This window comes from Nipponia nippon, unplaced genomic scaffold (assembly GCF_047370975.1).
Source record: "Nipponia nippon isolate SJK-2023a ecotype South Korea unplaced genomic scaffold, ASM4737097v1 scaffold_7, whole genome shotgun sequence".
Classification (NCBI taxonomy): Eukaryota; Metazoa; Chordata; class Aves; order Pelecaniformes; family Threskiornithidae; genus Nipponia; species Nipponia nippon.
The window spans coordinates 4,709,544-4,725,357 of NW_028262391.1; the positions used below are offsets into that span (position 1 = coordinate 4,709,544).

At 43.4% G+C, this 15,814-nt stretch overlaps 2 protein-coding genes across 15 annotated transcripts in view; one reads left to right on the plus strand and one right to left on the minus strand.

Annotated features, from left to right (window-relative positions):
• The window catches only part of PHC3 (polyhomeotic homolog 3), a 37,988-nt gene extending 28,015 nt beyond the window's left edge, over positions 1-9,973 (plus strand). For 8 of the 10 annotated variants that reach the window (XM_087739206.1, XM_087739208.1, XM_087739209.1 and 5 more), the window contains one exon: positions 1,120-9,973. In XM_087739206.1, the coding sequence (XP_087595332.1) occupies positions 1,120-1,274 (155 nt within the window). In that variant the 3' untranslated portion in view covers positions 1,275-9,973. The remainder of the gene's footprint in view (positions 1-1,119) is intronic. The other 2 variants (XR_015700426.1, XR_015700427.1) reach the window with 2 other exon arrangements.
• Positions 9,974-10,718: 745 nt separating this feature from the next.
• On the minus strand, positions 10,719-15,388 carry GPR160 (G protein-coupled receptor 160). Of its 5 annotated transcripts, none has more exons than XM_087739231.1 (3): positions 14,276-15,388; positions 13,117-13,435; positions 10,719-12,599 (listed from the first exon to the last, which is right to left on the minus strand). In XM_087739231.1, the coding sequence occupies exon 3, from the start codon at positions 12,543-12,545 to the stop codon at positions 11,526-11,528; it is 1,020 nt and encodes a 339-aa protein (XP_087595357.1). In that variant the 5' UTR covers positions 12,546-12,599; positions 13,117-13,435; positions 14,276-15,388; the 3' UTR covers positions 10,719-11,525. The 5 variants fall into 5 exon arrangements, with proteins under 5 accessions (XP_087595357.1, XP_087595353.1, XP_087595356.1 ...); XM_087739227.1 differs by having other exon boundaries at positions 13,117-13,661; XM_087739230.1 differs by lacking the exon at positions 14,276-15,388 and adding an exon at positions 13,523-13,899.
• Positions 15,389-15,814: the final 426 nt, after the last annotated feature.

Consider the following 15,814-nt stretch of genomic DNA (forward strand, 5'->3'; position numbering starts at 1 on the left):
TTTCACATCTCTGTAATAGTACACCTTTAGAAAAGGGGAAAATATAAAAATGCCAAAAAATAGGCTTAACCGAGGAATAATTAAAATCAGCAATGGAAGGTGGAGCACGAATGAAAATGCATCTGAAAGACTTTGAGAGAGACAGAGACACCACTGGATTGAGAACACAAATATATTAAAAACAGGAAAAATGTGGCTATGAGGAAAGAAGCTTCAAATAAACAACTGACAATGAGGGCTCTTATTGATGTTGTTAGATGACATTTGTCCATATAACAGAGCTGCCATACAGCCAGGCATAACCGACTGTTTCTGCTTAACAGATGTCCAGAACGTCTTTTGAGGAACCTTTTGTTTCCACAATGTTCTTCAGTAGAAAGGGGCCCTCAGTTACTTGGGACAGTCCAACCCAGGAAGAGTCCCCTTTCTTATGGTGTAGGCCTCAGTAACCTGAGACCATGTTATTTCATGTTCAGGAAAAGAGTTTAAGAGTTTAAAAAAAATCCAACTAGTTTAAAGCTGCACTTGTGAAGTGACTTACTGCTGTGTGTAGCATATTCACTCAGGTAACTGATGATAAATGCCTTCTTGAGACAGTTACGCTAAATAATCAATAATCAAAATTCTGTTTGCTTAACCCAGTGGTGGTAACAGAAGGAATTAACACCTTTCGGAAATTGTAGCTAAGTGAATTTTCTCATTGAGTTGTACATAGCAGTAGAATATGCATATCTTTTTATTGATGGAAAGAACCCACTTGAATTATGCTCTTACTTGATTGCTATTTCAGTGGTATTTTCCCAGTCTCTTCCAATTGTGAGATTGTGGTGATTGTTCCTCTTAATGAAATGAGAAAGCTTTCTTTGCTAGGACTTGAAATTTCCAATGAGTAACTCTCCAGTAGTTACAGTGTAATTAGAGGCTGTAGTAAAAATGACTTTCAGATTATCTTGGAAGTTGCCATTGTAATATTGAACTCTTGCATATACCTTAGGTTCCACAGGCTAAAGGGACAAGCATTGGAAATTGCATAGCTGAAAAGCTCTAGCATGGACAGTCATTGCATCTAAGAATGCACATTTCTAACTCAGTAATTCTTTTTTTTCTGTTGCCGTGTAGGTTGTCAAGATATTGCGGATGAATTTAGAGCACAAGAAATTGATGGACAAGCTCTCCTCTTGTTGAAGGAGGATCACCTTATGAGTGCAATGAATATTAAGCTTGGACCTGCATTGAAAATCTGTGCACGTATCAATTCATTGAAAGAATCCTAGGGAGTGAACATGAAGGTTTAAACAACAGTTTCTCAGTGACAGAACCGACAGTAATATGCCAACATCTTCACTGTGGCATGAGTATTACTGTGATGTTTTGTTAAATATACGGGGGTTTCCCCACATAAAGACTTAAAAATGTTCCTTTGATTATACCAGGTAGTCCTCTGTAGTTTCCAGCAATTCATAAATTCATGGTAAAGCCTGAGTAATACTTTGAGTTGAAGTGGGAGTTCATGGAAAAACATAAAGTGAAGTATGCTGTGATAGGTTAAACATTCCCCAACATGTACTTTCTAATATAAGTTTAAGATTAACACCTCAGCACCCACCCCAATCTAAACACCGTTTAAATTGTGTTGCTGTATTCTGAAAGATTTTTCCCCACATACAGCAGTTTTTGGACTGAAATAACAGAGGTGTCCACAGACCCTGTGGAAGCACTAATAACAGTAAAATGCTATGCATTTAGTTGTGCTCTCTGAGTTTCTTTTAGTCTTGAGCAAATGGTTTGTAAGGGGTTGGTTGGCAGCCTGTTTTCCTTGTGTAGGCTTACCCTCATCTCTGCCACTGTATATTTTCTTGAAGTCTGGAAATACTATAAACCATGTAGATGTCTCATCAAAATCCTCATCATCAGGCTACTGAAATGCAATGGCATGACACTCTTGCCAGAGGTAACTGAAGCACATGTTACTTTACTCTTTGTATGCTGCTATGCACTAAGAGGGCACTAAGTTGTTAGGTTTGTAGTTTCGCATGCTGCTAGTTAAACTAGACCAGCAGTTCTCAAATGGGGGTGCAGAGCGGATCCTGAGAAGGTGTGAGAACATTCAGGGTTCAGGTTCCCAAATGCCTGGGCGCGAGGGGCTGAAAACTGCAGCCAGAACTAGCTCATGTTGAGACAAGTGTACTTTAAAGACTGGAGGTAGAGAAGGGATAGCATAGCTCAGATGCTCTTTTTCTTGATACCTCTTCTAACTCGTCTTTCCCTATAGTGCATTCCCATTACCTCACTGGAAGCTTCCAAGCACCTTTTCTTTGTCCGCTGGCTCGCGTGAGCTGGGCTTGCAGTAGTCTGAGGAAGGAGCACAGTGAGTTGCTCGATGAGGTCCTTTCGGAGCTGGGTGTAGGAGCAGCTGCTGCTGCTGCAGCAGCGAGGGAGCCTGGAGCTGCAGGCGGGCAGGAGGAGTGCCACAGCTGGGCAGCTCTGGGAGGGATCTCCAGGGGCCCTGCTTTGTCCCTCTGGCAGGGGATTTTTGACTCGGATGCTGCAGACCCAGGCGGTGGGAACTTAGTGTCTCCCTCCGTCTTCCCGCTCTCGCACTCTATGCGGAGCAAATACGTGTTTCCCTAGTTACTGACACTCTCAGAAGCTGCTTGGGCTCTGAGGCAGCAGCACCTTCTCGGCCTTTGCTTCCCCATCACCTGTGTACGGATGTTCGTGGATGTATTTTGAACCTTCTGTTCCCTGCCTTTCGCAGCTCCACTCCCCTTATGTACAGACCTAGATCCCTAAGCTCTTGTATAGGGAAAGAAGGGTATGTGTGCTGATAGAGTCATTGTGTATATTTGAATTAAATACGTGTATGTGTCTGCAAATAATGTATTTTGTATTTTATGCAAATTAATGCATAATATATGATTGTGTAGGGAGATATCGGGGGGACCCTAAAGTATTCCTGAAAAGAAGAGGAACTGATCTAAAGTTTGAGAACTGCTGACCTAGATCAAAAGGAGTCAATGCGCATACACTGGCTGAAAGGAAAGTTTATGACAGGTAGATTAATATGTATATTATTTAACTGATGACCTTAAAGAGTAAATTGGGATTACAGAAAAATCTGTGCTTCAATTTCCTTTAATTAGGCTGTTGCTTTGTTTCTATTAACAGACGTCCTGCCATTATCTTCCAGAGATCAACAGTAGAATCATTGTTTTTAATTACAACTGTTTGAGCTTACTAATAGCAGATGTTATTGATATTTTTATTAACCACTGAAGCTCCAAGTTAGGACAACCTATTGCTGTTACGTGCTAGTATGTGGTGAGAGCCCTTATCCAAACGGCACCAAAGGCTTTAGAGAATTAATCCATTTCTGGGTTTATTTTGGAGGGAAGTTCCTAAGCACTTTCTAATTTGTTTTTTCTGTCTTCAGTTACTGTTGTCAAATAAACTTCTTAGTTGAAGGTTCAACGTTTGGCAATGTTCATTTGAAAGATATTCAAATGATGGAGACAGCAGGTTCCCATTTGTAGCATTTCTGTAAGATACACTGTGTAGCATATCTGTAACATAAGTTCTAAAGGATGCGTTCTGTTTTGATGAGCTAACTGAAGACTAAAGAGATCTTAGATATCTATCCTTTGGCTTTTGTCTTAAAGTTTTATTATTTTTATACGAAAATTTCACTGGCTAATTTTTAATCTGTCTTCTGATTGTACTGTTCTTTGGCAATGTAAAAAGTAGGTATACATAACTGTGATTTGATAATGGCTTAAGGCATATTTGAAAATGTGGACTTATGAGTCTTATTTAGACCTGCAGTTAATCACAGTGGTGTTACATGCATGAGAATTTCACAGTTGTTTTAATTTTGCTTTATTAGACAGCTTTCGGGAGAACTTCTACAGCTAGTGTTTATATACGACTCTCGGACATAATCGCTGACAGATGCCAGGAGCTCAGAGTAGACCTGATTAATGCACGTCTGTTCTGGTTCTTCTGGTACACTACATTTTCTTCTGGTACACTGTGGTTTTGGGAGAGCCACAGATAGTGAGTTACGCTTTAAATATTCATGAACGCAGCAACTAAGAATGTGGGCCTTATGCATATTGAAAGTTTTTTCTCCTTCGCTGATTTTGGCATTAAGCAGGAACTTAAAAGCAGACACAACTCTGCTAACCTACACTGATAGAAATGCAGATGTATTGGAGTGTTTGCCAGCATAGCTGTGTCAAGAAAATCAGTTTAAAAAAAAAAATCGCACCTGTACATGAAAGTAGGCCAGAAAACTTCCAAGTGCAACTAAAGTCTACTTCAGAAGTTTTTGAATTTACTCCAAAAAGCAATGTAATACTTACAGTAATATCCCTCCAGAACCATTTTGCATACCAGTTGCTTGTTTTTGTTCAGATCGGTGAGGGTTTCCCAGGCTTATACTACCATTTTCCATGGCTTTCCCCACAAATTAAGCTAGAGCCTCTTGCAAAAGAGGAAGTATTGCAGATTTTAATTGACTATTTTTTAACACTTGCTCCCACTGGGTATGTCTATAAGAAATCCTTTTCATTATCTTTATTTCCTGGGGTTTTGCATTCTGTATTCAGACTGCTGCTGTTGTGGGCTACATCTCACAGTAATCCCTGCAATATTTCAATTCCTACAGAAAGGAATACAGGACGCCATGGGATCTTAGCTCAAAAGGGAGATAGGTTGGATGGCTTTTTTTCCCCTTCCTTTTTCTCCGCTAGCCTCCATCCTACCTTACTCCTTCATGCAAACTGCAGCATTAGCTCAGGGCAAAACCCTCTTGCAGAGCACTGGGCTGAATGTGTCGAGATTTCTTCCAATAGAATTGTAACTATTACACTTGTCTCGGCTTCAGAGTTTATTTGGGGTTTTAAAGAAATGCACCTGAATGGTCAAAATGGGTATGCAGACTGCCCAGCTTAATCTGGCTCGTGTCACTCGGCAGCCCTGCTTTGCAGCTGAACCAGGGAACTCCAGCAAGGAAGCTCAGCCGCTCCACCGACAAAAGCGCTCGGGGAACTCTAGGCTGGTCCTTGCTCAAAAACAAGCATTGCAAATGAATTGCTAACTTCTGCCTGCCAACCCGTATCGCCGCACATTTGGCACTTTCCTGAGACTTTATCACCTTGCTTATATAGAGAATGAAGAATAACCCTCTTGTCAAGTGAAACTGTCAGTTCTCTTGGTTCACCAGAGAATGTTTGAAGGGTTTTTAAACAGGCTGTGTTGTAAATCCATTCTTTACCTATTAATCCATCGTATTTTTTTTTTCCAGAAATGAAGTTCTTGATGGAGGGTAAAACCTTTGCTAGATTTGCATCTAGGAGATATCTCAAATAGAAGGTTCATGTCCTGCAAGCATCCATTTCCTCATTCTTTCCTGTGAAAGCAGTTTTTTTCCCCCCTAACTTCTTTTTTGGATAAATCACAAGCGGGAATCCAGCCTTTTGGATAGAACAGACGGAGTCTGCATCATAACTGCAGATGTGGCAGCAAGAGGAAAGAAATGGGATAAAAATAAGTATTTGAGCAGGTTTACGATAGCCTTTGGAACACTTTATCTCAATCTTAGCTGTAAGGACGGAATTGTTCAGGTATGAAACCATTTCTCAACTGTAGCTTGAATGCAAGTTTATGTAGTGAGACTTTGCTGGGTGTGGTGTGTCACTGCCTGGCATACCGGTTAAAACTAATGCCTATTTCAGATAACTGCTCTCATTTTAGCGTCACAATATCAATGCAGAAACTTACAGCTCAACAAGCTTAAGAAATTTTTTACGCATTGACAAACGTATAGCTCTAAGTGATCAAAGAATTGAGTGGCAGCTGTCCTGGGAGTCCTGCCTTGCAAATAATCAGACATCCACATAATTTATAACATGAGTAGTTCTTCTGATTTGTGTTGAAACTATTCATATTAAAATTAAGCATGTGCAGAAAAGCTTGCAGGGTTATTTTCTTACCAGTATTGCATAGAGATTTCCTGTGAGCATATATTTAGATATGTAGTTGTCACTCGCTAGCCAGACTTTTACTCATCAAGTGTTCTAGGCTGCAGATAATGACTCTGCAAAAAAATCAGTCTGGGATACTTCTTTTTAACATTCACCCAAATTAGTTTATTAGAGATGGAGAGAAACTAACATTTTAAAGTGTTTCGTTTTAAATGTACTCTTTCTGTTGAATCCTGAGTGGAACAGCTATGAACAGAGCTATAAACGCATAATTTCAAAATCAGGTGTTAATAATTGCTCATAGTGAATTAATTTTTAAGTCACTCTTGCACAATGAGCTGTAGTTTCAGACAGTAAATATTGTGAGGAGAAAGAAATTTAAACTCATTTAACACTTAGTTTATTTAAGCTAAGCCTAAAGTAAGTTCATTTTAAAGGAATTTGCCTTTAGTCGTGAGAATTTATTTGGACCGTATCAGTTCTATGTAGTTATATCCACTGGATGGCTTTGCAAATAGTGACATTTAAAAAAAGAGATCGTAATTATGATACAGATAAGTGCCTGCTGTGTAGATGCTACGTCTACTTTCTTTTTCAAAAAGCTGTCCCTGATGTAGTCTAAGAGCTGATGGACAGCCTGTGCCCTGCAGTCACTGAATACAAAAGCAGTCAGCACACATTGCCCTAATCCATATGAATCGGGCCGAGTTGTTTTTACCATCTACATAACTTCGGAGGAGCTCTGTCACGCGCCATTTCCTTCTCCATATAGATTTCTAAATGTGCTTTTTGCCCTGCTGGGCGTCAGCTGTGTTGGCTGGAGCATTTTGTGTCCTGCTTGTCCCCCGGGTCTCATGGTCAGCGCTGCCACATGTACTCAGGGCCCCCATCCTCAGCTGCTGTGTAGGTTTGCGTAACCTCTACATTAAAACTTACGCACACCTGATCGTTCACTTGAAGCTTGTGCGTATTACTTACTGATCTCTTATAGCGAAGTGGAAGGAAAAAAACAAAATGCAAATGCTTGTAACTGAAGGTGCGTCCTAAGCTTATAGTCTAGCTTTTGCGACCATTGATCTGACAGTTCTGGGGGTCAGTGTTACAAACAGATTTCAAGTTAAAAAATTTTAAACTTCCAGCATGTATTAGCTTCCTGCTGAATTATCCAAAATGACTGTGTACAGTAAGGAGCTAGCAAAAGGAGAGCTAAAGAGATTTTTTCCATCTAGAAAGAATTATGATTTGAGCACAATTGTACATTCATAGAATAGCGATCGTAAATATCATTTAAGTGCAATACATAACCAGGAGCATTTTAATTGTACGTAAAAGGCACTGTTGTGTTCCGTAGGGTTGTTGAAGGCCTTGTAGTATTGTTCATAGGTACTAAATGAGGGTATCCTTGCTGATTGTGGGATTAGGCTAGAAGCACAAATATAATTGATTCATGAGGCGTATCTGCTTTGCGGGTGAAGTCCGGTCAGCCTGGGGGAAGACTCCTGTTGTCCTCTGCTACCTGGCGGGCGTATTGGCAGCCAGGACGTTCCTGTCCTCCGGCAGCTTTTTGCAAAGTCGCTGCTTGAGAGAGCAGTGAGAGATTCTGCACACCCAACTTCCTTTTTAAGTAGTCTTTGTGTTACAGTGTTAGCAAACCAGTACTGATCCGGAAAGATGTGTGTAAAGAATGACGGGTTTTATTAACGAGTGCCAAATACCTCCAGTTAGAGTTGAAAACACATAGAGTATCTCATCAAAATCAATGTTGATTTTTAAGGGATTCTTTATGAAAGGACAGAAGTTTCTCATAAAGGGCTAATACTTTAGCTGCCGTTATTTGATATTAATATCAAATAATCCTATAAGAATTAAAGACTGTGAAGTATTTGAATGGTATAAGGCCATTTAGTTGCTGGCACAGCACAGGAAGTAAAGTACAGAGGGGACAGGGCAGTGGTTGTCCGTAGTTCTTATTATTTCAGATATTACCACCCTCCTAGCGTAGCTTCTCTCCTCTTTCTGCCTGGCAGTGAAACTGTAATCCTGTTCTACAGAGCAGTGGTTTATGGTTACATGGCTGGGCTCAAGGTTCGGTGTCAGGACTTCCCAGAAGCGCCAGACAATAGAAAATGCGCAGAGGAAAAGACTTGGCCGTCCGGAGGGCAATAAGATAAAGCGTCATAAAACGTCATAAACCTCCATAAAACGTCACGGATAAGAGCGGGCTTACAAAGGGAGCTCCTGCCGAGGTATTTCAAAAGAGTGACTTAGCAGGCTCAGCCCCACAGTCGGATGCTAGGTGAAGACCTGTCGTGCCGCTGTTACCTCCGCGGTGGGTGTAGCCACAGCCCGAGGGTTGATGCTCTTTGGCACTTTTCCCCAAAGAGTATGGAAGAATGAATTTGATGGTAATACGGTGACATAACGTCAGGACGTTCATATTTGCTTTGGCTGCATGTTGTGGCTTCCCTGTAAAAAATAAAATTTTAAAAACTTAAAATGGCTTTAGAAGCACTGCAGCCACTGCGGGCATTCTGCCACGCCGGGATAGATGGGGTTGTGTAAACTTTAATTATAGGTTGAGAAGCTGAACCACACTGATAAATAAAACGCATCAGCAGCCTTACCCAACTCCTTGCCGTTGCAGTCCTGTATGTGTTAATGAATCAGAAGGGTGAGACTAACCACACAAAACAGAAGCATCTGAAACGCGTGTTCTTGAAAATAACTTTGCCTTCATCTGGTGTTAAATGAATTTTAAATTAGGAGTTTTCCTTTGCCTGCCGAGTCTGTAGGGATTAGTTACTTCATGATCTTCTGAAATGCCTGGTGCATTACTATATTTGAGATATTTGCTGGTTTTTAAATGGAATTAGGTTTTGTAAATTTTGTCAGCCCCATTTCAGTGGGTGTCCAGTTTATATAAAACCTGAAGAAATGCTGTGTCAAAAAAAATGTGTTTAGACACGGTTTATCCTGTAGCATCTCAAGCGCTAAATAACAGCAATTACACTTTGAGAGAGCAGGGAGTGATTGCTTAGGGTTGTTTTTCAAGTTAACATTGTACGTGCTTTCCTACTTTCGACATGGAAATAGAATTTCCTCCAAATACCTTTTCCAGCAGAAAGGATGAAATAATTTGTGGTGCCAAACACTTCGAACTATGTTGCCGAGCATTGTCTCCTCTTATTGCGCTAGTTTTAAAATTCAGTTTTTGATCAGCTACTGTCCTTTTGATGGCCTTTTTAACAGATTTTCCCCAAACCATTTTCTACTGCTTAAAAATGCTCATGTCCTTCCGATGACGTCACTGAAACCTCAAAGTAGTTCACCACAGACGGGGGGTGAAAGAAGCACTAGGTGGGGTGAAGGAATAAATCAGAATGATAATTGGTCTTCGATATGTTGCAGAAATTAAGATTAATATATGATTGAGATGTGATGGTGTATTCTTATGGAGTGATATACTGGAATATTCTTTTATAAGAGATTTTAGCCCACGTAGCATTAAATTCTGCAATTAAATCTATGTCTATAATTGATATATAATAACATAAATTATTACCCCAAAATTAATTTTACAGTTGAAGAGCACACAGTGAACTATGTAAAATTATGATCTTTGTGAATCATTTTTTTAAAAAGCACTTTCCTATTACCAACTAGCATGTGAATGAATTTTAGATTCTTTCATTTGTTATGATCTGTAGAAGTGAAATTTCTTTAATCTGTCTGTTAATGGGTAAAATCATCATACAAATGCTGAAACAAAGCACCTTATACTATGCTGCTTAAACTTGCTTGTAATTGCACCTTTTGTTATCTGCAGATTTTTCTTAATGAGTATTCTTGTGCGGTATCATTGTTCCCTGTGGGTCTGGGTGAATGATTAACCAACCTACAGCATCATTTACTTACATAGTTTCTATTTCAATACAACATTGTATTGTGAGTTCAGTGCTTCAGAAATAAATGCTACTTCCTTTTGTCTGCCTTGGTTGTGTATCATTTATTTCGCTCCTAGAAAGTTAAATCAAGAGCTTCGTATAACTGTAAGAATTTTAAAATTAGGAGAGTATTTTTGCTAGGAGCCTGACTAATTCTTCCCTACTGAAGTAGTCCCACTTCAAATTGAGCTATTTTAATTTTAAAGTAATTTTGGCTTCAAAATAAATTGTATTTTAATGTAAGCTGTTGTCCAGGTTTCAGCTGGCATAGAGTTAATTTTCTTCTTAGTAGCTGGTAGAGTGCTGCGTTTTGGATTTAGGATGAGAATAATGTTGATAACACCCTGATGTTTTAGTTGTTGCTACGTAGTGCTTACACCAGTCAAGGACTTTTCAGCTTCCCGTGCTCTGCCAGGTGCACAAGAAGCTGGAGGGGGCACAGCCAGGACACCTGACCCAGGCTGGCCAAAGGGCTATTCCATACCATATGGTGTCATGCCCAGTATAGAAACTGGGGGAAGAAGAAGGAAGGGGGGGGACGTTCGGAGTGATGGCGTTTGTCTTCCCAAGTAACCGTTAGGCGTGATGGAGCCCTGCTGTCCTGGGGATGGCTGAGCACCTGCCTGCCCGTGGGAAGTAGGGAATGAATTCCTTGCTTTGCTTTGCTTGCGTGCGCGGCTTTTGCTGTACCTGTTACACTGTCTTTATCTTAACCCATGAGTTTTCTCACTTTTACCCTTCTGATTCTCTCCCCCATCCCACCGCGGGGGAGCGAGCGAGCGGCTGCGTGGGGCTTAGCTGCCAGCTGGGGTTAAACCACGAGAGCTGTTCTTTAACATGGGCATTCTTCTTGGGCATGTATTTATGTACAGCAACGAACCTTGTTGTTTATTGGTCTGACTGTAATTATTTAATTTTTAATATGTACATATATACATTAGAGGAGCAGTAGCAAAGAAATAATGAAACATCACCACCTTTTTGTAGTTGTGGAAGTTGTGCATTTTGCACTATTTTTGTACTATGTAAACAAAGTATATGTTTCTGTAGGAGTTGCAGCTTTACATTAACTAAAACGACTTACTTCTCATTAAACAGAAAACAATCCTTAACTGAAATCAAACTGACAAAAAGGCACACCTTAACAAGAAAATACACTTCAAAAATCACAGAAGTTGTCTGAACCTTTGACAGTAGGTTAACGTGTACGTAGATGTTAAAAGGGCTCCAGCTTTGAAGACGACTTTATTGCATTTTGTACTCTAAAACCTGAGACTGTTCCATTTAAAGCAAGTATAAAATTCTAGTAATAAACATAGGGTTTAACTGAAAACTTGGTTTTTGTAAGTAGTGGTCTTCTCTTAAACCCGTGCTTTCAAGTTAAATTCTCTGAAGGGGCAGGTGCTTCTGCCCGCTGGAACCCAGCGTGGCAGCGAGCAGCGTCCCGCACGCGGGTGCAATGCTCATGACAATGGTGGTGGATGCTGGACTGTTTTCCACAGGTTGTAGCTCTGGAGATGTTTCCTTGTATTATCTGTAAGGACATGGTCACACAGTTGCACAGCACTCGTTTGCAGTCTTTTCAGTCAGCAGCTCATTAGCAGATGACAATTACTGCCCCTGGCTTATCAGCTGGCTCTGTGTTTTCATTGTTAAATGGCATAAAGCAGAATTTCCAGCTGACAAATGGATCCGTAGACCACATCTCCTCTGTCAATTCGACATCGTGACATCGACACCAGTACGCTACTGCGATGAGAAAGCTGTTGACGAAGTACAGCCAGGGGACGTTCATCTCCATGTAGGCTGGAATCCGAGCACCGAGAAACAAAATGATAATTTGAAGGAGAACAAAAGGTGCCCAAGTGCCAAGAAAACAAACGAGGAGCCTGGTCAGGAGCTGCCACTTAAAGCAAGTGCTGTTGTTGTTAGAGACGTAGGAGAACAACAGGACAGGCTGACTGGCAAAGGAAGCTACCCTGACAGACAGCAGCATGGTTGTAACCTCCTTCCGACAAGCCAGGAGAGCCGTGCCTGTGAGCAGCACCACGGCACAGGAGACTGAGTAGCTCTGCACGCTGGCAGAGAGAGGACACTGATAAGGAGAAAAACGGTTCTTAATTTCTAGTTCTTCATAGATAGAAGTTCCTTTCAGGATGCAAAAAAACCCTGAAATCCATATCACAACCACAGCAAATACATAAAGTAATCTTTGACCTCTTTTAGGAAATTGAGAGGTTTGGGCTATAGTCATGTAATAATCCAGACCGGCCACAAGATATACCGGGTAATGCAAAATACCGTAGGTAAGAGAAATTATCTGAGTGAACAGGCAAATGTGGTACTTGGTAAATCGCACGCCCCAGAGTGCAAAGTCCTCAAAACAGAAAATGAAAGATATACTCATCAGCAGTGTGAAGTCGAGAAGTGCCAGTGAAACACAGAAGTATCCCATAAAACTAACTTTCACATTTTTTTGCTTAACTTGCAACATGAAGAAATCAAGGAACACTTTTCCGAGCATAATCGGGAGCAACATGCAGCTGATTTCAAGAGGCTGGTTGACCTGGGTGTAGTGGTACTGACCAGAACAATTTTCACAGAGTATGGCAGCCATCCTCCAATGGTGAGAACCAGCAAAGTAAGTATCACAGGGCACAGTGCTTCATATCTGAAAAGAAAAAAAAAAAAAAAAAAAGATTGTAAAAATTTATTTCTGGGTACCTCTACCAATTAGTTAATTCTCCATCATAGCAACTACCAAATTTACATCTGAATTTTCCAGGCTCCTTAATTAAGAGTAAACAGCTTCACTAACACGTCATTAAATTGTCCAGAAGTGGCTACATTTTATGTTCTATGAATTACATTCTCGAGAGTTAAGAGGTCAGCATAGACCTAAGTTACTTTTCTAGCTACTGTCCTAAGGAAAGGTTTAGGAAATAAGGTTGACTGTGTTCCTTTCCTTTAGAAAGGATGGGGGTCTTTCTGTCCAGCTGCGCAGAGGGATGGATGTTTCAGAGCTACTACGTATTTTGAAGAAATCAGACAACCACATAGGACAGAAATCATACAAGACACAGGAGATGTTACAGTACGCCCTCACCGTTCATTACGCTCATAGGATCTATGCAGAATGGAGACTGCAGAAATATCCTGAAAGCAGGAAAAGCATCAACCCAACTCACCCTTTTTCACTGCTAAAATCCGGGAACCCTGAGGCAACCCAACGCACGCTTCATTAGGTGACGGGGCTTTTTTGTTCATCCTTCAGCAAAGTAAGTACTACAATGACAGACACCTCAGAACAGTTGTTTTTCCCCTTCGACTTCCGTAAGTTTCCTTACGATAGCTCTTTTCCCTGTGTTAATTCTTAAGGAAAATGAAGACAGGATGGCTTTGTGTACGTCAGCAAGACATATTACAAAAAGCTGAACATGCTTTTCTTCTCTCTCTCCTAAAGAAGCAGGATGGTGACAGCAGAGAAAAGCCGAGAAGCCAAGGCAGCTGTAAAAAGGAATTGCCCCTTACAATCTCTGTTAACAGCGATGCACTCGTATTTAAATAGACACCTACATTTCATTACTAGCTCACCAGAGTTAGCGAACGTTCGAGTCGCTGTCTCCTGACAGGCGGAATGACAGGAACAACCAGTTGGCAGCACAACCTGAGCTGTATCCACCAGCTACCCCCGAACTCGGTTACGAGCCTCCCTGGCTGCTTCACTATTCACCTGTACAAGTACATTTCATCCTCTAAAACCGAATACGTTTAACAGCGCGACTTAAAACAGCCTTCTGCGTCTGTCTTGTCTTCATGTACTGGATGCCGCGCTTGTGCATGCGGAAAGGAGGACAGCCGCACGCAGGGTCGCGCTGTCAGCGGTCACTCGGAGCCATTTGCGCTATTACAACGCATATATATTACAACGAATATATATTACAACGCAAATAGACTCAGCTGGGCACGGGCTGGGCCTTTCACCTGCTGTGCCGAGACCCGGGCAGGGCAGCCCGGGCGTTGGGAGCAGCGGGGCTGGAGCAGCGCTCGCCCGGCGGGCAGAGGGGGGCTTGCGGCCGCCCTCCCCGGCGCACACGCTTCCCCCGACACCCTGCTGCCAGCGGCCGGGGCTGCCAGCGCCGCCGCGTCCCCGCGGGGCTCCCGGGACAGCCCTCGGCCCTCCCGCCCCCGGCGGGTTTCTGTTCCTCGCTGCAGGGCCCCGGCCCCCCGCCGGGCTGAGGGAGGCGGCGGCCGGGGGCGGGGGTGCTCTGAGGGGACGCCCGGGCTGGCAGCGGCTCCGGCGGTGGGTTCCCGCCCGGGCCGGCCCCTTCTCGCCCGGGAACCCACCTGCTGCGGCCGCCGCCCCTCCGCGCTCCTCTTCGGCGTGTGCTGCGGGCGACCTTCCCCGGCCTCCCGCGCCGCCGCGGCTACCTCAGGCGGCGGCCATCTCCGTCCCTCCCCATCGCACGGGGACCCGGGCGGGGTGGGGAAGGGAAGGGAAGGGCCTGCCCTGCCCTGCCCTGCCGGCGCCGAGCCGAGCCGAGCCGGTCCGGCCGCTCGGCGCCCGCTGAGGAGGCTCCGCGGCGCCCGCCACTTTCCCGCCGAGCCCGGGGCGCCTCAGCGCACAGCCCTGGCCGGGACGGGCCCTTCCTCACGGCGGGCGGGCGGGCGGGCGGGGCACTGCGGTGAGGGGCTGATGTTGAGGGAAAAATAAGCGCTTTGAGGAAAAGTGTTAAATATGCTGTGTTTAATCCCTCCCTCCGCGTACGCGCGCCGTGACTGAGGGAAGTGAAACGGCTCCGGGGGCGGGAGGTGAACGCTCGTGGTTACCTGAGGAGTGGGGGCAGAGCCGAGCGGCCCCCGTGGGGCCGCTGAAATGACTACATAGGTGACGGATAAACATTTTCTGTTCTAAACGTGTGACGTGTGTGTGTGGAAAAAGGGCAGCGGGGCGCTGAGGGCGCTTGGGCGGGTGCTGGTGAGAGCCCGGGCCCTCAGGGCTGCCGAGCCGTCGCCCTCAGGACTTCATGGCGGTGGCGTTGCGTGGCAGCCACCACAAGATATTTCATTTACGGAGCCCTGCCTTCGCTTCCTCTGCGTTCACCCACCCACATCGGCGTTGGGACTCAGCCCTGTTGATAAATGGTCACCGGTTTCCGCCACGCAGAGTTAGTCACAGCGAGCGGGGGTGCTGATCCCCTCCCAGAGATGTCCCTGAAAGACTTTTCGAAGAACTCATTTCTGTTTCTTTACTGGTCTCACAGCTGGAAGAAAACTTGGTGCCCATCTCCTGTCCGCGGAGCCCTCCGTGGGGAAGCGCGTTGCTTGCCTTGGGGCATGACTGTAAGTGCAATGCCCTGGGTTTGTCAGCTTCCACGTGCACGTTACCCTTCCTGTACTGAACGCAGCATGCTTCTAAATATGTGACAGATCCCCTTTTTGCAGCGTTATCGCTACTTCTGTCATGGGCTAAGCCGTCGAACAAATGGGAATATTGCAGAATTCAGCCAATGATGTATTTGCAACACAGTTCAAATTTTTAATGTCATGTAATGTTTTTATAGAGCACTTCTGGTTTTGAAATACAACACAAAACTGTACAACCCCTCAGTACTGTATATTTATTCTCTTCCACAGAGGAACTTCATATTTGACTGGCAACTACGTTCTGGTAATGATATAGTTAAAGGGCTACACAATAAATATTAAGAAGATTCTTAACAATTAAGAGAAGTTTAGGAGGGAGGTTAGGGAATACCCATTATTTGTTTTAAGATAATGATGAATGAAAGTAGATAATCCTGAAAGTATATATAAAACCTTCTAAATGGGTTGGCTTTTTAGCTTGACCATCCTGTAGCAATCTACTTAATAGAACTTAAAAGT

What these genes read in the sequence shown, in the direction of transcription:
- GPR160 (XM_087739231.1), bottom strand. Translation starts at nt 12,545, where the DNA reads ATGGCTGCCATACTCTGTGAAAATTGTTCTGGTCAGTACCACTACACC.